At 43.1% G+C, this 24,473-nt stretch overlaps 1 protein-coding gene across 3 annotated transcripts in view; it reads right to left on the bottom strand.

Annotated features, from left to right (window-relative positions):
* IMPA2 (inositol monophosphatase 2) overlaps nt 1–24,473 on the bottom strand; it is a 74,943-nt gene that overhangs the window by 10,775 nt on the left and 39,695 nt on the right. For 2 of the 3 annotated variants that reach the window (XM_075826440.1, XM_075826441.1), the window contains exons 3-7: nt 19,109–19,213; nt 14,306–14,351; nt 12,515–12,623; nt 8,370–8,478; nt 5,978–6,129 (exon numbers count right to left, since the gene is read on the bottom strand). In XM_075826440.1, the coding sequence (XP_075682555.1) occupies nt 5,978–6,129; nt 8,370–8,478; nt 12,515–12,623; nt 14,306–14,351; nt 19,109–19,213 (521 nt within the window). The remainder of the gene's footprint in view (nt 1–5,977; nt 6,130–8,369; nt 8,479–12,514; nt 12,624–14,305; nt 14,352–19,108; nt 19,214–24,473) is intronic. The other variant, XM_075826442.1, reaches the window with a different exon arrangement.

Raw genomic sequence — 24,473 nt, 5'->3', positions numbered from 1 at the left:
GCAACCGAACAGTCCTTTTTCTCCTTAGCCCAGGTAAGACGCTTCTGATGTCTCAAGGAATACGACAAATGTAGCCCATGCCCTGGATACGTCTGTGTGTGGTGGCTCTTGAAGCAGCGACTCTAGCCGCGGTAAACTCCTTGTGAATCTCTCCCGATTCTTGAATGGCCTTTTCTTGACAATCCTTTCAAGACTGTGGTTATCCCTGTTGCTTGTGCACCTTTTTCTAGGACACTTTCTCCTTCCTCTCAATTTTCCATTAACCCCTTCCCTCTTTAGCCACTTTTGACCTTCCTGACCGGGCCTCATTTTTCAAATCTGACATGTGTCACTTTATGTGGTAATAACTCCGGAATGCTTTCACCTATCCAAGCGATTCTGAGATTGTTTTCTCGTGACACAATGGACTTTAAGTTACTGGCAAAATTTGCTCGATACATTCAGTATTTAATTGTGAAAAACACCAAAATTTAGCGAAAAATTGCAAAAATTAGCATTTTTCCCAATTTAAATGTATCTGCTTGTAAGACAGGCAGTTATACCACACAAAATTGTTGCTAATTAACATCCCCCATATGTCTACTTTAGATTGACATCGTTTTTTGAACATCCTTTTATTTTTCTATGACCTCACAAGGCTTAGAACTTTAGCAGCAATTTCTCACATTTTCAAGAAAATTTCAAAAGGCCATTTTTACAGGGGCCAGTTCAGTTGTGAAGTGGCTTTGAGGGCCTTATATATTAGAAACCCCCAAAAAGTCACCCCATTTTAAAAACTTCACCCCTCAAAGTATTCAAAACAGCATTTAGAAAATGTCTTAACCCTTTACACATTTCACAGGAATTAAAGCAAAGTAGAGGTGAAATTTACAAATTTCATATATTTTTGCAGAAATAAATTTTTAGTACAATTTTTTTTATAACACAGAAGGTTTTACCAGAGAAATGCAACTCAATATTTGTTGCCCAGTTTCTGCAGTTTTAGGAAATATCCAACATGTGGCCCTAGTGTGCTACTGGACTGAAGCACCTGCCTCAGAAGCAAAGGAGCACCTAGTGGATTTTGGGGCCTTATTTTTGTTAGAATAAATTTTAGGCACCATGTCAGGTTTGAAGGGCTCTTGCGGTGCCAAAACAGTCAAAATCCCCCAAAAGTGACCCCATCTGGGAAACTACACACCTCAAGGAAATTATCTAGGGGTACAGTGAGCATTTTGACCGCACAGTTTTTTTACAGAAATTATTGGAAGTAGGCCGTGAAAATTAAAATCAACATTTCTTCAAAGAAAATGTAGGTTTAGCGATTTTTTTTCTCATTTCCACAAGGACTAAAGGAGAAAAAGCACCGTAAAATTTGTAAAGCAATTTCTCCCGAGTAAAACAATACCCCACATGTGGTAATAAACGGTTGTTTGGAGACACGGCAGGGCTGAGAAGGGAAAGAGCGCTATTTGGCTTTTGGAGCTCAAGTTTAGCAGGAATGGTTTGCGGAGGCCATGTCACATTTACAAAGCCCCGGAGGGGACAAAACAGTGGAAACCCCCCACAAGTGACCCCATTTTGGAAACTACACCCATTGAGGAAATTATCTAGGGGTATAGTGAGCATTTTGACCCCACAGATGTTTCATAGAATTTATTAGAATTGGGCAGTGAAAATAAAAACAATCCTTTTTCTTCAATAAGACGTAGCTTTAGCGCAAATTTTTTCATTTTCGCAACAAATAAAGGAAAAAAAGAACCCAACATTTGTAAAGCAATTTCTACCGAGTACGGCAATACCCCATATGTGGTCATAAACTGCTGTTTGGGCACACGGCAGGGCTCAGAAGGGAAGGACCGCCATTTGGAGTGCAGATGTTGCTGGATTGGTTTCTGGGCGCCTGTGGGCCCAAAACAGTGGAAACCCCCCAGAAGTAACCCCATTTTGGAAACTACACCCCTCAATGCATTTACCTAGGGGTGTAGTGAGCATGTTAACCCTGCAGGTGTTTTGTAGAAATTAGTGTGAACTCGATGTTGCAGAGTGAAAATGGGATTTTTTCCACAGATATGTGGACAATATGTGGTGCCCGGCTTGTGCCACCATAACAAGACAGCTCTCTAATTATTATGCTGGGTTTCCTGGTTTTAGAAACACCCTACATGTGGCCCTAATCTCTTGCCTGGACAGTCGACCAGGCTCAGGAGTGAAAGCGTACCATGTAAAATTGAGGCCTAATTTGGCGATTTACAAAGTATTGGTTCACAACTGCAGAGGCTCAGATGTGAAATAATAAAAATAAACCCCTGAGAAGTGACCCTATTATGGAAACTGCACCCCTCAAGGCATTTATTAAGGGGTGTAGTGAGCATTTTCACCCCACAGGTCTTTTCCATAAATGAATGCGCTGTGGATGGTGCAAATTCAAAATTTATATTTTTCCCTAGATATGCCATTCAGTGGCAAATATGTCGTGCCCAGCTTATGCCACTGGAGACACACACCCCAAAAATTGCTAAAAGGGTTCTCCCGGGTATGACGGTGCCATATATGTGGAAGGAAACTGCTGTTTGGGCACGCTGTAGGGTTCAGATGGGAGGAAACGCCATTTGGCTTTTGGAGCGTGGATTTTGCTTGGTAGTAGTTTTGTTTGGAGTCTTACTGGTGTTTCCGTTTATAATGTAGGGCATATGTAAGCGGGGCGGAGTATATAAGGGGCATAGTCAGGTGGTATAATAATGGGGTAAAAAAAAACAATAAAATGATCCATAGATGTGTGTTACGCTGTGAAGCAATCCTTTCTGCACAGGCCGGTGTCGCACTGATATATGGCGTCCTTTATTATCCCCCTTTTGGTCCACACTCCGCACCTTTGTAGTTTGGGGAATTTTGCTAGGAAGTGTTGTCCTGGTATAATACGGGCACCGTCGCTTCCAGCGGATATGTTTGGGCCCTCCCTTTCCTGGTTCCCTAATTTTAGGTCCTTGATAAATCGCCTCTTCAAACAGAAGAAATGTTCCCCTCGGGCACAACTGCATATTTTTTTATTTCCTTACTTATTGGAGCCATAACTAATTTTATTTTTCATAGACGTAGCGGTATGAGGGCTGGTTTGTTGCGGGACGAGCTGTAGTTATTATTGGTACCATTTTGGGGTACATGTGACTTTTTGATCACCTTTTATCCTATTTTTTGGGATGCCAGGTAAACAAAAAAACGCAATTCTGGCACAGCTTTTTTCGTTTTTTTTTATACAGCGTTCACCACGCGTTATAAACTACATGTTAACTTTATTCTGCGGGTCAGTACGATTCCGGCGATACCTAATTTATAGCACTTTTTTATGTTTTACAACTTTTTTCACAATAAAATTACTTTTGTAAAAAGAATGTATTTTTTCTGTCGCCAAGTTGTGAGAACCATAACTTTTTAATTTTTTTGTCGACGGAGGTGTATGAGGGCTTGTTTTTTGCGAGACGAGCTATAGTTTTTATAGGTACCATTTTTGGATACGTGCGACTTTTTGATCACTTTTTATTCTAACATTTATAGGGCAAAGTGACCAAAAAACAGAAACTCTGGTATCGTTTTTTATGTTTTTTTTACGCTGTTCACCGCGTGCAATAAATAATATAATATTTTGATACCTCAGATCGTTACGGTCGCGGCGATACCAAATACATATGGTTTATTATTATTTTTCAATAATAAAGGACTTGATAAGAGTAAAAGGGGGATTGTGTTTTATTTGATTACTTGAAACTTTTATTGTTTTCAAACTTTCATTATTTGCACTTATTTTTACACTTTTTTATACTTTTTTTACACTTTTTCTCAAGTCCCACTAGGGGACTTGAAGGTCCAACGGTCAGATTTTTTTTTTTCTAATACATTGCACTACCTATGTAGTGCAATGTATTAGATCTGTCAGTCATTCACTGACAGCAAGCCGATTAGGCTTCGCCTCCCGGCGGGGCCTAAATCGGCTTCCGTAATGGCAGAGCAGGAGACCATTGTGTCTCCTGTTGCCATAACAGCAGTCGCCAGTCCTGATTGCCTGTCAGGGCTGGCGATCTGCTAGTAACCGCTACGATGCAGCAATCGCTTTCGATTGCTGCATCGAAGGGGTTAATGGCAGGGATCGGAGCCAGCTCCGGTTCCTGCCGTTACAGGTGGATGTCAGCTGTACAGTACAGCTGACTTCCACCGCTGATGACGCCGGATCAGCTCCTGACCCGGCGCCATCTTGCCGGCAGCTACGGAAGCCGATCAGGCTCCGCCGCCGGGCGGATCTTGACCGGCTTCGGTGCTAGGCAGACCGGGAGGCCAGTATTAGGCCTTCGGTTGCCATTGCAGCCACCGGAACCCCGGCAATTTCATTACTGGGGTTCCGATGAGCTGCAAACACCTTAAGTGCAGCGATCGCGTTTGAGCGCTGCACTTAAGGGGTTAATGGTGGGGATCGAAGCTAATTTCGGTCCCCGCCGTTACAGCCGGATGTCAGCTGTAAGATACAGCTGAGATCCGGTGATGATGGCACCGGCTCAGCTTCTGAGCCGGTCCCAAACATTTGGCGTACATGTACGGCAAGATGCGGGAAGTCAATGCTTTCCATGACGTACATGTACGGCAAATGTCGGGAAGGGGTTAATATGCTTGGATACAGCACCTAGTGAACAGCCAGTTTCTTTAGCAATGTCCTTTTGTGGCTTACCCTCCTTGTGGAGGGTGTCAATGACTGTCTTCTGGACAACTGTCAAGTCAGCAGTCTTCCCCATAATTGTGTAGCCTACTGAACCAGACTGTTGGACCATTTAAAGGCTTAGGAAACCTTCGCAGGTGTTTTGTGTTGATTAGCTGATTAGAGTGTGACACCATGTGTCCACAATCTTGAACTTTTACCCAATATTCTAATTTTCTGAGTGACAAAATTTTGGGTTTTCATTAACTGTTAGGCATAATCTTCAACATTAAAAGAAAAAAAAAATGCTGGAAATAGATCGCTGTGTAATGAATTTATATAATACACGAGTTTCACTTTTTGAATTGAAATAAATTAAATTTTTGATGATATTCTAATTCATTGAGAAGGACTAGAATACATAGTATCTTCTTAGAGCTACCCACAGACTTTTTCTATTAGGAGACCGTAGATCTATGTAGCCGTTTCGTGAAGTATCATCTGGAATTTTTATGCTACTTTATGTTGTGTTTTTGTTATATGATTTATGTATATATCCCTATTTCTTCACTCCTGTTCTTACCTTACCCCCGACCACCACTAACTTACTATCTAGCCATCTTTATTGATCAGTCATTAATATTCTCATTTTCAGCGACTTGGAGAGTAATTTCCAGGAAAAACAAAACGTCCCTTATATTCATCGGTTTACATATAAGGATTTTACTTCTGACCTGTATGGAACCACTGTCGAATTGTGAATTCAATAAATCACTTCATGCATGAATTTTCTGAAGAAAGTGCTGTGATTATCCTCTACTACATGTGCAAAAAAAAAAATAAAGATATCTCTCCCTTAAGACAAGGGCAGAAACAAATTAATTTTTAATGCTGAATTATATTGCAATAACATTTAATACTGGGACAACCCCTTTAAGGAATTCTACGCGTTAGTCTTTTACCTGTTCCTCTTCTTGCTGCTTCTATTATCCAGAGAGGATTGAGCTTGTGGCCGGGGCTATTAGGATAAAAAGCCAAAGGGATTGCCTCCTAGGGATCATTGGAGGTCCCATCGTTCGGACCACCATGATCAGTAATGTATCCTAGTTCTCCTTTTAACATTTTGACCATATATTCTTTAAATTAGTTAAATAATTTAGATTAATTTCTAATTATTTATCACATTCATAATCAGTAAGCATCATCTCCTTGTTCTCAGAATATAAAAGTAATTTTGTAGAGAAGCAGATGAATGTGACCAAAACTGATGTCAGCTTGCAAAAAAATATTTTTTTAAGAAAGGTTACTACCTACCTGATGGATCTATCACAAAGCCTCCAGCTTCCCGAATTATTACAGTGGCTGCTGCCAAATCCCAGCAGTGCAGACCAAATTGGTAATAGGCATCAGCAACCCCTGATGCCATGTGACACAGGGCTAATGTGGAAGAACCAATCACTCGAATACTGTGAAGTACAAAAAATAAATAAATCTAAAAGGTTCTAGAAAAAGTCTCGTGCTATATATATATATATATATATATATATATATATATATATATATATATATATATATATATATATATATATATATATATGAATACCAGTAAATCCATCTGTTTTAAATCCAGAAATTTGAAAAACGTGCAAAGGAAAAGGTTCTCACCAGGATCAGACACTACACAGCTCCCAAACTAGATTTTAAATACTGGGACAGTCTACTTGCTCAATCAGTTAAAGAGGCTCTGTCACCAGATTTTGCAACCCCTATCTCCTATTGCAGCAGATCGGCGCTGTAATGTAGATAAGAGTAACGTTTTTTTTTTGTTTTTTTTAAAAACGAGCATTTTTGGCCAAGTTATGACCATTTTTATATTTATGCAAATGAGGCTTTCTAAAGTACAACTGGGCGTGTTTAAAGTAAAAGTACAACTGGGCGTGTATTATGTGTGTTACATCTGGGCGTTTTTACTTCTTTTACTAGCTGGGCGTTGTGAATAGAAGTGTATGATGCTGACGAATCAGCATCATCCACTTCTCTTCACAACGCCCAGCTTCTGGCAGTGCACAGACGCACAGCGTGTTCTCGAGAGATCACGCTGTGACGTCACTCACTTCCTGCATCGTGTCGGACGAGCAAGGACACACCGGCACCAGAGGCTACATTTGATTCTGCAGCAGCATCGGCGTTTGCAGGTAAGTCGATGTAGCTACTTACCTGCAAACGCTGATGCTGCTGCAGAATCAACTGTAGCCTCTGGTGCCGATGTGTCCTCGCTCGTCCGACACGATGCAGGACCTGGGGCAGGAAGTGACGTCACAGCGTGATCTCTCGAGAACACGCTGTGTGTCTGTGCACTGCCAGAAGCTGGGCGTTGTGAAGAGAAGTGGATGATGCTGATCGTGTAAAACTCACGACATGTTCTATAATCGTGCGTTTTTCGCGCATCACGCACCCATTGAAGTCAATGGGTGCGTGAAAACCACGCAGGTCGCACGGAAGCACTTCCGTGCGAACTGCGTGATTCGCGCAAGAGCTGTCAAACTGAATGTAAACAGAAAAGCACCACGTGCTTTTCGGTTTACAAACATCCGAACGGAGTGTCTTAGAGATGAGCGAACCGAACTTCACCGGGTTCGGCCGAACTCGTTTTGACCGAAACCGGCAGGAGACAGTCACTGTCCAGGGTGCTGAAAGAGTTAAACTGGTTCAGCACCCTGGACAGTGACTTCCGATCCCAATATACGTGAAAGGGTTAAAAAAAAAATAAGTTCTGACTTACCGATAACTCCCGGCTTCTTCCTCCAGTCTGACCTCCCGGGATAACGATTCAGTCCAAGTGACAGCTCCAGCCAATCACAGGCCAAGCACAGGCTGCAGCGGTCACATGGACTGCGGCGTCATCCAGGGAGGTGGGGCCAGATGTCGAGAGGCGCGTCACCAAGGCAACGGCCGGGAAGTTCTCGGTAAGTACGAACCTCTTTTTTTTTTTAAACAGGTTACTCGATATGGTGATTGGAATTCACTGTCGAGGGTGCTGAAAGAGTTACTGCCGATCAGTTAACTCTTTCAGCACCGTGGACAGTGACTGACGTCGACTAGCCTCATCTCTATGATGGCGGCTGCGCGAAAATCACGCAGCCGCGCATCATACACGGATGACACACGGAGCTGTCAAGTGCCTTTTGCGCACGCAAAACGCTGCGTTTTTTTGCGTGCGCAAAACGCACACGCTCGTGTAAATCAGGCCTAAAGATGACTTACCAAGATCAATGTCATAAGTAGGGATGCCCTCAAACTAAACCATGTAGCACACCAGTTATTAGGAGTGGCATCTTTTTGAACCTCAATGATCACTGGTATGGGGTCCTGAGCTCCCGTTCCTCCTCACTGCGGTCGAGCCCTGTACTCGGCTGTTTCCGTCAGCCCCATAGAAATTTCTATGGGGCTGTGCATGCATGACCACCACTCCATTCAAACTCTGGACCCACGTTCTAGTGATCCATGGAGGTCTCAGCGATTAGCCATTTATCATCTAACCTTTGGATAGATGATAAAGGAATTGTCCTACGGGACATTTAAGTGTTATTCTCATGTTTTTCCTCAAGTTATTTCATGACAATTGCAAGCTAAGTCTTCATTACAAAGAAAGTGCAACATATGGAATTTTAAGAAGGCAGTAGTGTGAGGACATCCATCCACTTACCCATGGGCGTGGAATTTTAATAATCTCTCCATATTGCCCAAGAACAATTTTAAAGTTGCTGGATCACGTTTCGGACCAATATCCGTTAAAATTAAAGATTTCTTGATACCTTGCAAATGGATAGTAAAACATAATATTACAATATACACAGATAAACACTGGGGAGATAGAAGATTTACAAAAGCAAAACGTGGTAGAATTATGGCTCAAATTGTACCAAAAAACTTGCAGTGCGCCAAATTTACTATGTTTTCGTTAGAATAAAAAAGGGGCATGGCTAAGAGGAGTCTTAAAATGTGACCAATTCATGGAATGTGCTTTCTTTTGGAGCAAAAATTTGTGTAAAATATGCCAGCCAAGAGGTAGTGTAAGGCAGAAAAGGGTGTCTAACATGTCTCGCAAAATTAATCAAATTTATCATAAAATGTGCACCACAGTGATTAAATTAGTGCAGTTTCTGCCTCTCTAGTTTTATCTGGTCTAACTTCAAAACCGTAATACTACATAAAATTAGCCACACAATTGCAGAAACTAAAAGGTAATTTAAGACGCTTCTCCACCTCAATTTAGGTTTACAAAAATATGTTTAAAGCGGGATCAGTCACTAGTTTATTAATGCCCTATCTCATAACTAATCGAATAGGCGCCATGACGCTGATAACTACAGTGTAATTTTTTTTCCCAAAAACGTTTATTATTTGCAGTTATGTGCATTTTTCCAAATATGCTAATGTGGCTATACTTGCCAAATGGGAGGTAACTTTCTTTTAACTCTTGGCGGTGTAATGTTTTCTGTAGGACGTAGTCCAATCAGTGTCACAAAGTTCTCCTCTTCCCAGCCCAGCATACCTCCCGATCATATAATATAAAGTGTGCTTTGCGAGTGGCATGTGTTTTTCACGCACTCGCAAGCACTATTTTTCAATGTAATAGATAGGTGCATGAAAACGCATCAATACAGGACATGCATGGAGTTTCACGCAACGGGCACAATGGGGCCGTGTGCTGTGCGTTGTTTCAATGCACAGCACACAGACGAGATTCACGCTCGTTTGACTGAGCCCCAATTCTGGGCCATCAATATACATTATTGTGTTCCAAGACTCAATGCTTTCATTTTCTCGTTGACTGGTTTTTCTGTAAATCCGGTTGTAATTCTTTAATGGCATCATTTTGGAATACATATGTATTCAAAACACTTTTTTCCTGCGGAGGGGGGGGGGGGGGGATAGAAAAAACCCCAGCAGCACGGCTAGTTTTCAGGTTTTCGTTTTTACGGTGTTCATAGTGAGGTATAAAAGGACCTGTTAAAGAGGCTCTGTCACCAGATTTTGAAACCCCTATCTGCTATTGCAGCAGATCGGCGCTGCAATGTAGATTACAGTAACGTTTTTATTTTTAAAAAACGAGCATTTTTGGCCACGTTATGACCATTTTCGTATTTATGCAAATGAGGCTTGCAAAAGTCCAACTGGGCGTGTTGAAAAGTAAAAGTACAAGTGGGCGTGTATTATGTGCGTACATCGGGGCGTTTTTACTACTTTTACTAGCTGGGCGTTCTGATGAGAAGTATCATCCACTTCTCTTCAGAACGCCCAGCTTCTGGCAGTGCAGACACAGCGTGTTCTCCAGAGATCACGCTGTGACGTCACTCACAGGTCCTGCATCGTGTCGGCACCAGAGGCTACAGTTGATTCTGCAGCAGCATCAGCGTTTGCAGGTAAGTCGATGTAGCTACTTACCTGCAAATGCTGATGCTGCTGCAGAATCATCTGTAGCCTCTGGTGCCGACACGATGCAGGACCTGTGAGTGACGTCACAGATCTGCACTGCCAGAAGCTGGGCGTTGTGAAGAGAAGTGGATGATACTTCTCATCAGAAAGCCCAGCTAGTGAAAGTAGTAAACACGCCCCGATGTACGCACATAATACACGCCCAGTTGTACTTTTACTTTTCAACACGCCCAGTTGTACTTTTGCAAGCCTCATTTGCATAAATACGAAAATGGTCATAACTTGGCCAAAAATGCTCGTTTTTAAAAAATAAAAACGTTACTGTAATCTACATTGCAGCGCCGATCACCTGCAATAGCAGATAGGGGTTGCAAAATCTGGTGACAGAGCCTCTTTAACTTTGATGTAATCGTACTGATCTGCATAATATTTTTTTTTTTATGTTTAACTACTTTTCATATTAAAAGTCTTATTGTGTAAAAGTCATGTTTTGCGTTGCCATATTATGAGAGCCATGACTTATTTTTCCATTAATGGAGCTTTGGGAGGGGTTGTTTTTTTTTGCAAGACAAACTGTTGTTTTTATGGATACCATTTTGGGATCCATCACTTATTAAAATTTTTGGTATTTAGCAATTATCGCAACACTTGGCCTTCTGTTGCGGGTTTTGCATCGCCATTGAATTCAATGGGGAAAACCTGCAACAGAAAACCAAAGAAAACGCAGCATAAATTGATATGCTGCAGACTTAAATTCCGCACCGCAGGCCAATGTAGTAAAGTTTTCGCTGCGTTTTTTCCGCAGCGTGGGCATGAAATTTTCAAAATCTTATCCACTTTGCTGCTACTGTAAATGCTGCGGAATTTCCGCATAGAATTCCATTGCGGAAATTCCGCAGCGTTTACGCTACGTGGGAACCCGGCCTTAAAACAATTCTGCAGAGAAGAGTGGGCCAAAATTCCACAGCAATATAAAAGATTCATCGCAAGTTATCTCAAACATTTGACTGCAGCTGTTACTGCCAATGGTGGCACAAGAAGGTATTAGTTTTTGGGAAGCAACTACTTTTTCACATGGATGATACAGGTTTTTATGTCTTTATCCTCAATTAATAGAGTGATCATTTAAAAGCTACATTTTGTGTTTACTCGTGTTGTCTTTATCTTACATTAAAATTAGTTGGATGATCTGAAACTTATAAATGTGACAAAATAGCAAAAATGGAAGAAATTGGATGAAGAGCAAGTACTTTTTCACAGCACTACGCATACATGATACATTTTATGAGGGGGGTGGAAACATTTAGACAAGGTGTGTGGTTGTGTGTGTGTGTACTGAATCTATGCCCCAGGTGAAGACCCACATGATTTATCTTAATCCCCAGTTACACTAGCAATCTAACTTTCCTATCGCAGGACAATTTCATAGTAAGCCTTCTATCCCAAGTATGTTTTAGAGTGTAAGAGAAAACCAGAGAAACCAAAGCAGACGCTGGAACATCATAAAATCGCAATATACAGGCACATTGTTCATGAGGAGCATTTCTTTATTGCAAAGGGGGAAGTCTTTTGGTAGAAAGGTCATCAATCTCAACAAGCCTTGCACAGAATGAGATCCTGCCAGCGTTAAGCTGCTTACATATAACTTCCTAAACTGTGTCTCATGATACTCTGAGTCTCACATGTAGCCCTTCTAATCTCTAATTTTTTCTTTTTTTGGCGGGGAGGTGTGTCTTTTCACCCCAGGTAGAAGAGAGGCTCGAGTCAGCCCTGTAGGCATTAAATCCTGCCCATTAGGCTAGATTCACACGAACGTTGCAAACCTCGGACGTGAAAAACTGCCGTCTTTCACATCTGAGGTGCATCTGTGCTGTACCTTTGCGGGACGGGTGATCAGGCATCCCCCATGGACTAGAGTCTATGGAGGGATGTGTGAAGCGCAAGAAAATAGAACATGTCCTTATTTTTCGGACCCTTCACACTCTCCGTTGAAACAATGGCCGCAAGAACGACCCCATTGAATTACATAGGTCCGTGTGACGGCCGTTGTTTCAATGGCCGTCACACAGACACATTCAACGCCCACGTGAATAAGGCCTAACAACCACGTCAAAGACTAGTTCAATGCACCTGCTTAAGTGTCCATAAATGTGAGCAGAGAATAGAGCGGAGATGTATTCTTCTTGTTTACACCTTAATTTTGTATGGATCAATTACAGATTAGCGTGCATGGCCCACTTTTACCAATCTACACTCTTAGGACTATAAGAGTAATATAAATTGTAATATACCAGATGTGCTTTCTCTTACCCCAAATACGAAGTTATTTTCTCAGCTTTTCTTGAGTTCAAAGCAGCTGGATCGAAAGTCTATTTTAAACAGTGGATGCCTCATAAATTCCTTTATACTGACCTGTTTCTTTGGTAACATGAAGCCTTTCTTGATTGCAAAATGCTCCTTGCCCCTTTCTTGCAGTGTACAATTTTTCATCAGTGCAATGGTATATTACACCAAATTCAAGCTGTAATAAAAAAAACAAAAAAAACAACGTGTTCGCCGTTTCTGTATTTGACTCCTAAAAATAACTATGACCTTCAAGAATCGATGATGCATTTTCAACTATACAATTTATAAACATCCATCTGCAATGCATACTAAATGTTTTGTTGGAAAAAAGTTGGGAAGGGCTAGTCTGGTGAATATAAATTGACAATCAGGAAGGCTGAAAAGAAAGCTCATCCTGGTTATGTGGCGTCATACATTGTATCACATGACACTTCTCAGCCAAACAGGCTCATATGAAGCAATTTGCAACTCCTGTTCCTGGTTGTGAGGGGGGGGGGGGTGCCCTCCGCTCCAGTACTGAGGTCCCTTTCCCCACCGCTCCGGGCTTGAAAGATCCTGTAGCAGTCATGTGCCGTTCAATGGCACGTGACCACCGAGGCCAGTGACTGACTGCAGAGGCACCTGACCGCTGAATGATCTTCCTGGACCAGAGCAGTAGAGAACGGCCCTCAGCGCTGGAGCGGGGGGAGAGTATCCGTTCATTTACTATGTAATTCTATCCCCTGCCCTGCTGACAAATTTGTAAAATCTTAGATAACCCCTTTAAAGTGGCCCTTTAATAATGAGAGTTTTTCTTTCAACTTTGCTACTTCAATATCCAATGAGTTCATGTCCACCTATGCCCCAATAGAGTATATAGAGAGGAGTGGTTACATTTTATCTAACATCATGTAGATTAAAATGGATACTAACCTTGCTATGTTTGTAAATAGACATTGATAAGTAGTACAAACAATATACAGTGAAATCTCTCTATAAAAGACCACCTCTGAGACAACACCCAGATTTAGAGCAGAACTTTTAATGACAGATCTTCAATTTTCCTATATTCTGTGTATCTTTGAGAAGACCACTTATCACTGCAATTATTGGTGATTGTCAAAGAGTTTTTCACTGTATATTGATCTGTAATTCTGTCTTTTTGCAATAATAATTTCTTTATTGTATTCCCCAGCCACTTTTGGGCATATATTGTAGTGCCAGTAGTTTCCTGGGCAGAGATTACACCTCTCCCTCCCTATAAACATCAAACATAAGGTGTGCACCATGCTCTATTTTATCAGTCAGGAAATAAAGTCACCAAATTATTTAATTAGAGAGCCTGTAATGCAACCACTACAAAAATATATACATCCAGAGGATGTAAACAAATGTGAATTTCCTTCACGCAATTCTTCATATGCAACATCCCGACTATAACTAATCCGAGGAACAAATATTACTATTTCTACAGAAACGCAAGAAATTAGTGGGTTTATTTTTTATTTAGTGTTAATGTTCCTTTAAACTCACATAAAAAGAAAACAACCTTTTAGGCCTCATACACGACCGTAGCAGTGTGCACGGTCCGCGATTATGGCACGGACGGCCCTAGAAGTGTAATTCACGGGCTGTCTGCCACCACGAACCGTGCACACACAAGATGTGCATTGAGTTTAATGAGCCCGGACCGCGGAAACCACAGTCGTGTGAATTGGCCGATAGGATATAATGTGCCCTATACGATCTGCAATTGCAGCTCCGCAATTGTGGATAGTGTGTGGATGCAAAGGCAGTCGTGTGCATGGGGCCTTCCCCTTCCCCTATGAGATACCATTAGGAATCTCGGGTTAGCAACTTACAGAACACTTTTTATACCTCTTTATTGACAGCAAATCCAATGCTGACTGCCACCGGAGGAAACCTGTTGAAGTAAATAACCTAATTTCAGTGTTGGCACAGTAAATGGTGGAGTCCTATAGGTAAATAAAAGATTATAAAGCATGAGCAGTGATGGGAAATTATTACTTTGAAATGAGCCAACAAACAAAATATAAAGAATAATAGCATTTTGAAAATTAGGGGGCAAATGAGCATATCTTTAGGATTTTACCAATTACATTTATTTGTTATGCTATAATGGACATAATATACCACAGTAAGACCCCCCCCCCCCCCCCCCGCCCACACACCCATTAACTACAATTTGTTTTTCCCACATTGTGTATTTTGTAATCATAATTAAGTTACCAAATGTTAGGTTGGTGAAAGTCATTTTTAAAAATCCCATTCACACATCCAGGCATATAGCGGTGTGTTTTGTGAAACATGCACCAGTTTGTGAAAATCGCAGCAAAATAAACACAGAACTTGACCACACTGCGATAGATACTACCTCTGGTGAATTCAATGAGGCTTACATCTGGAAAATTAGTTGTGGCACAGGTTACTAGGTAAACTTTTATGTAGCTCCAGAAGGAAGTTAGCTGGTCAAAATTTTTTCACAAACCTTTTTTGGGTGCCTTTTTTGTAGTCACACAATTTTTGAGATGCTTTTTTTTCCCCCTATAAAAATGCCTACAAAAAAAAAACACCTGAACAAAAAAAAAAAGAAAAGCCAAACCAACCCCTTGCTGCAATTGAAGAAACGCCATTGACCCAAAATGTGGGTCAATGGCGTTTTGTTTGTTTGTAGTTAATATAACATTTGCCTATTGATTTCAAGCTAACATCTAGATGCTGCGTTTTTGTTAAAAACCACTGCGTGTGAAGCCATCCTAAATATCGCTGTACCCCACATTTAACTCCACTTCCCATTCCAATAATCCTATAACCGCCTATATTATCTCAGGATTCAGCTAACTAGAAATCTAGACACCATGTTTGCTGTTAAAGGGGTTATCCGGGGACCACAATAAAAACCCCACAAATATGTATAAATACATCTCTACACTACCTCAACTACTCTACCTGCACAAAATCAAACTTCTGCCATACTGACCACTTCTGATGTAGCTGCTCTCAGGCAGGCGCGACAAGCAATTTCAGTGCGCTCCGAAAGTACAGTTTCCTTCATGCCCTTCTTTTCCTTATAGGCCTGTATCCCCGCCCCGCTCATTGATACATGCCAGCCGGGAAATGCCAGACGGAGATAGGGCTGAGGAGGAAGGGAGCTGGCTTACTTCCTCGGCGTCGTCACAGTGCCAGCCCCCTAGCGGTCACATGCTTTGATGACGCGCCGACACCATGGAAGAGGGAGACCGCTGTTTGTCACGTGGGTATGTGCCGGCACATCATCAAAGCAGAAAGAAATACAGGACTTCCAGAAACATGACTGCGTTCCCAAATGGGACGTCGGCACATTAGAACTAAATGTATATTAGTAAGTGTCCTTATTTTATGCATTTACAGCACTGAAATACAGTTTTCCTGGGGTTGGATAACCTCTCTAATTACCCTCCAATGTTAAGAAAACTCTGCCCACTCCTACGTGATTGGGGATGATATAATTATTTCATTCTTGGGCCACATAACTGCTCCCTGAACTCCTCTCTGTTTTTCATGTACTTGCTATTCCAGTGGCTGCACATTATCTCCATACGCCACAACATATAGTGCATACATTTGTCTAGCGTGAGGACATTCCCCGTGTCAACAGGGCCATGTTGTCCTGTCACAAGTGGATTGGGGGTGCCCAATTTTGCCAAACACGATCAATCAGCCCAGCTAACCCGTTACCATGCAGTACATGAGCCAACCAACAGCTTTTTTTTTACTTCTCGGCATTGCTTACCAACAGATTAGTGAAAAACTGACAACACACACATTTAGTTCATTTTTTAAAGGTGCCCATAGACTTAAATAGGAGAGTCTGGTCTGCAAAAACAGACCAGAATAGGGCATGCTGTGCGTTTCTTGCAACAGACCACACACTCCCTTGAAAAGTAACGGATGTATGAATAGCTCCATTGACTTGTATGGACCAGCACGAGAAATAAGTTTGTGTGAATAAGGCCTAACAAAAAAAAAATCTGTGTTTGTAACGCAAAGACGTAACAATTATCATTAATGATCCAAACTATTTTACGATCATTAACAATAATCATATGGCACAAAAAAAACAAAGCTGCTACTAGAATCTACAGGGGGCTGTGTGTGCGGCACCATCTACAGGGGGCTGTGTGTATGTGGTGCTTTACTTTACAGTGTTTGAAACAATTATATTCAGGGGCACAGTGTTTGGCACCATGATAATTTTAGCTTTGTCTATAGGTGTGGAAATGTTGGAAAAGCAAAGAGCCGAAGACATCCGGAGTGACAAATTCTGCAGAAATGGGTCATGGCCGGGAGAAGTCGTCGTAAAGTCTGGACCGGATGGAAAAGAAAAAAAAAAAAAGAGGAAAAAAAAAAGCTACTAGAATCTGAGAAGTCATCCCCTATAGTAACTGGGGCCTATGCAATAAACTACACGGGCCCCTGTTACTATAGTAACTGACAGCACTTACATTCCTCCTTCCGGAGCGCAGCGGCGGTCCTGACGTCACAGCACTGTGCGCAGTCCATGACGACACAACGCTATGCGCTGCGTACAACATCCTGACCCAGGATGGAATCAGGACCTCCACTGCGGCCGAAGAGGAGGGTAAGTTTAATACTACTGTCTGCTGGAGAGGATGGGTCGGGGTCCAACTCTCTGGGCCCCCGCCAATCAGGTGTTTTGAAGGGGGTGCAGCACTCGTACGAGCGCTACTTCCCTTTCCTTCCGGTCACTTTCTCACACTTAATCGCCGACACAGACTAGGCAGCGATTCACAGTGTGAGAAAGTAAAGGAAAACAGCTGATTGGCGGGGGTCCCGGGAGTCGGACCCTCACCCATCAGCTATTGATGGCCTATCCTGAGAATAGGCCATCAATGTTTAGGGACTGGACAACCCCTTTTAAGCCTACCATGTGGTAGGTTTAGATACATGGCCCCAGTAGACCATAATCTTATAATGTATAAGATTACTGTCTGCTGGACCCTGTATCTAAGCCTACCTTAAGCTTAGATACAGGGTCCAACAAACACTATCACACATGCACTTGGGCCCTGTAACTAAGCCTACCATATGTGTTAGGCTGTGTTTACCTCAGCGTTGCCCTTCCGTTGAGGGGTTCCGTCTGAGGTTTCTGTCGGGTAACCCCTCAGCTGAACGGCAAACTGAAACCACAGCCATCGTTTTCTCACCATTGACCTCCATGGTGACGGAGACGTGGCTAAAGGTTTCTGTTTGTCACCGTTGTGGCAGGGTTCCGTTGTTCTTGACGAAACCAATAGAGCAGTCAACTGCGCTATTGATTCTGTCAAAACAACGGAACCCTGTCACAACGGTGATAAACGGAAACATTTAGCAACGCTTCCTTCACCATGGGGATAAACGGTGAGGGAAACGGAAGTTTCCGTTTGCCTTTCTGTTGAGGGGTTACCGGACAAAAACCTCAGACGGAAGGGCAGCGGTGATGTGAACAGGCCCTTACTCATGTTTTTTTTAAAGGTTCTGTCGTTGGACTACGTCGGATTAGGACGCAGATACTATTGAACACTATGACAGAACATGGAGGTATCTCCCCACTCTGCCATAAGCTATAGGTCACGTACAGCATGCAGGGAACCAGGCACAGGGATCACTGCGGAGGCCGGCGTAATGTTACTGGACCATGCCGGCCTACGCAAGGATCCCTTCGGAGTTGGGAAGCAACTCCATTCGTCGCGGGAACGGGGCTTAGGTAAGTAGAAGGTTTTATTTGTTTGGAGGGGCGATATAGGGCGCTATTTACAGGGGGGCTGCATGCCACAGCCTACATGGGGGGGGGGCTGCATGCCACAGCCTACATAGGGGGGGGGCTTTATGTCACAATCTACCGAGGGGGGCTGCATGCCACAGTCTACCAAGGGGCTGTATGGCACAATCTACAGGGGGGGCACTATCTACAAGGGGCGCTGTGTGGCACCCAGGGGAGTGGGGCCCAGTCAAAAGTTTGCTATGTGGCCCAGTGTTTAATATTTACGCCCCTGGTTCCATTGAACCAGTGACACAACGGGCAGCCGACAGAATCCATTGACTTTTACTGGATTAGAATGCTGTGCTATGGTTTCCAGTAATCTCTGCCGGATCTGCGACAGAGGCCCCTAATGGAGGCTCCAACACAGATGTGAACAGAGCCTTAACAGTAGTGGCTCTATTAAATTATGCAAAATGTAATTGTAATAATGGTTCTTTTTAAAATTTCTGTTAAGATTCAGACACAATGACAGATCTACAATCAATGGAAATGTCTGGAACCGAGCATATTTTTATTTTTTTACGCATAGTCTCTGATAAAAATCATAAAGCTTAAAGCAGAGCTGATTACCGTTTTGTGGTCCTATCCCAGCAGCTCCTAACCTTTATGTTTGGTAAAATTTTCAGAGAGTACCTTTTAATATCCTAAGAACCTGTACACAGATCTTTGTAACAGGTAACAGGAGCCATACCTCAAGGACCCATTCCATACATGGACTAAGTCTTCAAAGGAGACTGAGAAGGCACCCAATGGAGATTTTACGAATGGCTGGAGCACAAGGAATAGGCATGAGCAGGGGCCAGAACAAGGAAATATTAAAAGGTTCAAAACAAGCAATAAATCACAATAATTTATACCGGTGTACAAAGTTGCAGGTTCCATCAATGGGGTCAATAATCCAGGTTGGGCTGTCAGTTAGGACACATTTGGAACCTGCTGAGGTAGATTCTTCACCAATAAATCTAGACATGGAAATAAAATAAAACAGTTATTTTTTTTAAATTAAAATAAGTCTCAATACATAAAATGTACACATTCGGTATAGTCGCGACCGTAATAACAAATTCATAGCATCATTTGAGGTTTACGCTGTTCTAAAATAAAATAAAAAATGCTTTGTCATTTATTAATGTGATGCACGAGGTATTATGAATTTCGAACCTCCATGCGCCTCACGTTAATAGTAATTAACCCCATCATGTACCTCACAGATTAACCCAATGTTGTCCATTATGACTGAGGAACATGATGGGTTAATAACTATTAACGTGAGGCACATGGAGGCTCAGAATTCATCACACCACATGCCTCACATAAGAATTTTTTTTTATGGTTGTTGGCAAAGTATCGTTTTGGTATTGAGTATCGCAATACCACACAAAGTATCGGTAACAAAGTCCAAATTCTGATATTGTGACAACCCTACATACAGCTGTTTTGTACTAACAAAAGTTATTACTAATAGACTTTACCCATAAACCCCCCTTCCCATCCCATCCTGTCTGTGCTCACCCTTTTCCTTTTCTTCTAATTTCAGTTTATATACATCTCCTGAATCTCTGCGCTAGATAGCATTCTTTTAACAATTGGCTTCCATGTTTTTTCCAGCCTTCTGGGTTATGTTCTCTTACCGTTTTTATCTATCCACTGCAGATATATTTTTTTCATAAACCACTTAACCTGAACAAACGATGGTATATGCATGGATACCCACTCTGATAGTGTAAAGGATCTGCCAGACACAGCTTCTGTGTCAACGCCCATAGGTAATCAGTCTGCACCTGCTTCTATGTCTGCGAGACTGACTCCATCTTACACCACTCAGGATGGCAGGCTTAGGAGTGGGAGAGCCTATCACAGCCTGGCCAGACGGAGCTAGCTCCCGCCCTCTGTCTATTTATTCCTGCCTTTCCTGTTCCTCCTTGCTTGTGACTCTTCTCTGTTGGTTTCCTGGCCCTGCTGCAGCTTCTTGAACTACTGACCCTTTTGTAGCTCGTTCACCTCGCTTGTTGCTCACGGTGTTCCCGTGGGCAACTTCCCCATTTCCCCGGCTTCTTTGTACCCTTGTCTGTTTGTCGATCGTGCACCTATTGAGTGTAGGGACCGTCGCCCAGTTGTACCCCGTCGCCTAGGGCGTGTTGTTGCAAGTAGGCAGGGACTGAGTGGCGGGTAGATTAGGGCTCACCTGTCTGTCTCCCTACCCCTTTTCATTACAGATAGGATCATTTATTTTGGTGAAAGGATCATTAAACGAACTAAAATCGGCGAGATGGCTATCCTTCTCTCCCAGGTTTAACTGTAGCAGACACATCCATTCATCAAATTGTGCATTTATTTAATACATCGCTCATTGTATGCCCTGATATCAAGGAAGGATATCCCTCAAACTCGTGTCTTTTGTAAGTTTCTTCTTGACATATAAAAATTTTTAGGTCTCCAAAGAATTTTTTGAAAAGATTATTGATTTTGTTTATATCATTATGTTTCAGTAAGAGTGGGATCATTTGAAGCGGATTCAGTAGATTAAGAAAAATCACCATCTTTATTACTATTATCATTAATTCCTTCCTAGCATCATCCAGCACTGGCGTAAAATTCAGCCTATAAATATTGTGGGTGTCTCCCCCAATATAGACCCCTAAATATTTAATCTGGTCTTTTACAATCTAATCTCTCGATTCCAGCCAATATACATTTGTTTATCTAACAGTAGAACCTCAGCTTTCGGGCTGTTAATTTTATACCCGGGGGGGGGGGGGGGGGGCGTGGCCTGGACATGGAACTGGTGAGACGCGTGGTGTAAGAGCTCCTGCTCTCCGACTGCTCCCAAACCCGATTAACAGCGTCTATTTGCAACACACATCGCACTAATGCGAAAGGGATCACGCACCAAACCCGACACCCGCAAGAAGCGATCAGACAAGAACGAGGAGCGGTATACCTCATTATTTCGCGGATTCAGGCCTGCCTGCATCTCCGGCCCGGCTTTCCAAGATGGCGGACCGCACTGGCACCTCAGGGACGCCGCCTCGGGGAACGGCAACTCCTCCAGACCAGCCGCAGGATAGCTCGTTGGAATCTCAGAGGGGTGAGTCAGCCTCTAACCCGATATTACACCGTAGTATGAGCCCTGAGCTGCAGGCATTAACGACACAAATGGCGGCCATACCCACTAAACAAGATATGGAGGGCTACATTTCCCGCCTTGAAGCGGTATGCAAAAACGAGATCCGTTCCCTCAAAGAGGACATTACACATATTAATGAATCGGTGGAAGCTATTGAAGTGCAAACACAGGAGCTGCAGCAGCATCAGGCCTCCCAACAAATTTTATTGGATCAACACTCTACACATATACAAATGCTGTTTGATATGACGGATGATGCAGAGAACAGAAATAGGAGAAACAATATTAGAGTCAGGGGTATCCCAGAAGCTACGGGGCCCCAGGATCTCGTTCACACGTTGCAGGGGATATTTAACATGTTGCTGGAAAGACCTGCGGATTCTCCGGTGGAAATTGATAGAGCTCACCGCACCCTGGGCCCAAAAAGCATGGATTTGGCCAGACCGCGTGATGTGGTGTGTAGAATCCACTATTTCCAACTTAAGGAATCTATCATGAGGCAAGCCCGTAACAGGTGTACACTGGACTTTGACGGGGCTCCAGTGCAATTACTGGCGGATCTTTCCCGTTCCACTTTAGCAAAAAGGAGAGCTCTGAGACCCCTATTGGTCGCACTCAGGGAAAAAGATATCCAGTATTCATGGGGATACCCCTTCCAACTGCAAGTTCGCCAGGGATCTTCCTTGTATACAGTCTATTCACCGGAAGATATTCCTGATTTCCTCGCGGCACTAGATCTCCCACAGATCTCCATCCCAGAGTGGCCGTATTTTCCTCCCATGCCACAACGCACACCAAGACGAAATCACCGGATGGATCACTCCTCGACCCCTGCGAGACGCAGAAGAGTGCAGGGCCCAGGAGTTCCCGCTCATGACTCTCAGGAATCTTGAGATTGCTCCTTTGATGCGTCGCCGGCCGCCTCTATGGTGTCTTACTGAGTTATACAGCGGTTAAGACAGCTACGGTCGCATATGTTGGACTCCGTTCCGCGGGTCCCGAGAAATTGCCCCTCTGCCAGACATATTACAAGACTGGCCTGCCCTGCAGAACTGTCTAGATGAAGCACAGATGGTGGCTACCTCGACGTCAGGCCTGAACAGGTCAAGATTGCTGGAATAAGATGCTGGAACATTACGCTCCGCTGACGAGTGGTTGGGGTTACTTTTTTACTGTTTTATGTCCTATTATGCTGCATTGGAGAGGTGGGGGAAGGGGACTGCATTGGGGATTTATGTGTGCATTACAGATTAGAACAATCAACAAGTAAGGGATCAGGGATGCATTCCTCCTCTCTGACAAGGGGTCAATTGGGTCTATGGGGGATCACCTCACATCATGTCTGCAGACCCCCGAGATGTGGTGGGAGGGAGTTGATGGAGCTAATGGCATATAAATAGATCCAGCGTGATAGGCTCGGGAGTGACACACCAAGCCCCCCCCCCCCCCAGGATGAGAACCTGAGAACCTAGTTGGGATTATATAAATGGCGGTATAGTCGGAATAGCAGTGGATATACATACCTATATGGCAAGGAGAACCATCTAGACACAATACAGGTTATAGTAGCTAAGGGGCGGATTCCCTTAATGAAGATCAATGGTACTAGGCTTATAAGAGCCAGTTACGGGTTGTTGGTTCATTGTTGTGTGATAATGTGATAATATACATGTGTGTCTATACAAGGAGTCGGGTATTTGGGAGTTGGTTGGGAGCTTCCTTCTTCCATAGTCCAGTCAAACCCACACTTAGGGCGTGTTCGGTTGAACACTTTACTTTTATTTCTTTCCCCTAAACAGAGTAGTTTTGGGGCTGGATCACTGTCTGTAGTGAATCAGTTCACTTACTCTTTCTTTTCCTGTCTCCTCTTACCCTTCCTCCTCTTTCCCAGATGGAGCCTTTAAAATGTTGCTCATTAAATGTTCGGGGATTTAATACCCCGCAAAAACGCACGCAAATTCTACATCATATGCACAAACAACGTGTTCAGATTTTACTTTTGCAGGAGACTCATTTCAGGACCGACCATGTGCCCACTCTGAAACATCGATACTATACGCAGTGGTTCCATAGTACCAACCCTGACGCGAAATCCAGAGGAGTGAGTATAGCTATACATAAATCTCTTCCGGTCTCGGTTGTTGCTACCCAATATGATACTCAGGGGCGTTATGTATTTTTGAAGCTTCGAATATGTGAGCGACTGTTCACTTTGGCGAACTTGTATCTTCCTAATCATGACCAGGTGCGCGTATGCAGGAGTTACGTAACGGAACTCTCCAAATTTGCAGAAGGCCTATTGGTAACTGCAGGAGACTTTAATTTCACAATGGACAGGGTTGCAGACTCCTCCTCGGGCAGATCCTCGGTTCCCGCTTCTCAATTGGCTTCCCTTAAATCTAAACTGTTTGGTATGCAAATGGTGGACATTTGGCGGATCCTCAACCCCCAAACACGAGATTACACTTTTTATTCTCCAGTACATGACATGTACAGCAGGATAGATTTGTTTCTCATTAGTCATCATCTACTTTCCTGGTCTCTGAAGGCTCAGATTGGAACTATGATTTGGGGGGACCATGCGCCGGTTTACTTGTCCCTTATCTTCACAGATACTAAACAGCGGGAATGGAATTGGCGGTTGAACCCCCATCTTTTACGGGATGCTGTTTGCCAAACGGCAATTAACAAATCCATTTCGGAGTTTCTGGAGCACCATGAGGAAGACTCCACCCCTCTGCCGGTTCAGTGGGAGGCGTTGAAAAGTGTTTTAAGAGGTATATTTATACAGCAAGGCTCGAGATTGAAGAGGGAACGGGCTTTCAAAATTGATAAGCTCTTGTCCCAGATACAGACTTTAGAGACCACTCACAAGCAGTCCCAACTCCCCCAGACTTTAGCAGAGCTACTAGAAGCTCGAAATGCGCTGAGGAATTTATTAGATCAGGCGCATGCGTCGTTTCGAGACCGGATGAGGCGTTTCGCATATGAACATTCTAACAAATGCGGGAGGGCATTAGCTAATTCATTACACCCACGGGCCCCTCAATCCTTTATACCGGCGATAAAAACAACACAGGGTGAGGTCAAACATA

The sequence above is a fragment of the Rhinoderma darwinii genome, chromosome 5 (genome assembly GCF_050947455.1).
Source record: "Rhinoderma darwinii isolate aRhiDar2 chromosome 5, aRhiDar2.hap1, whole genome shotgun sequence".
In the NCBI taxonomy this organism is placed as follows: Eukaryota; Metazoa; Chordata; class Amphibia; order Anura; family Rhinodermatidae; genus Rhinoderma; species Rhinoderma darwinii.
This window is presented reverse-complemented; position numbering and strand designations above follow the sequence as displayed.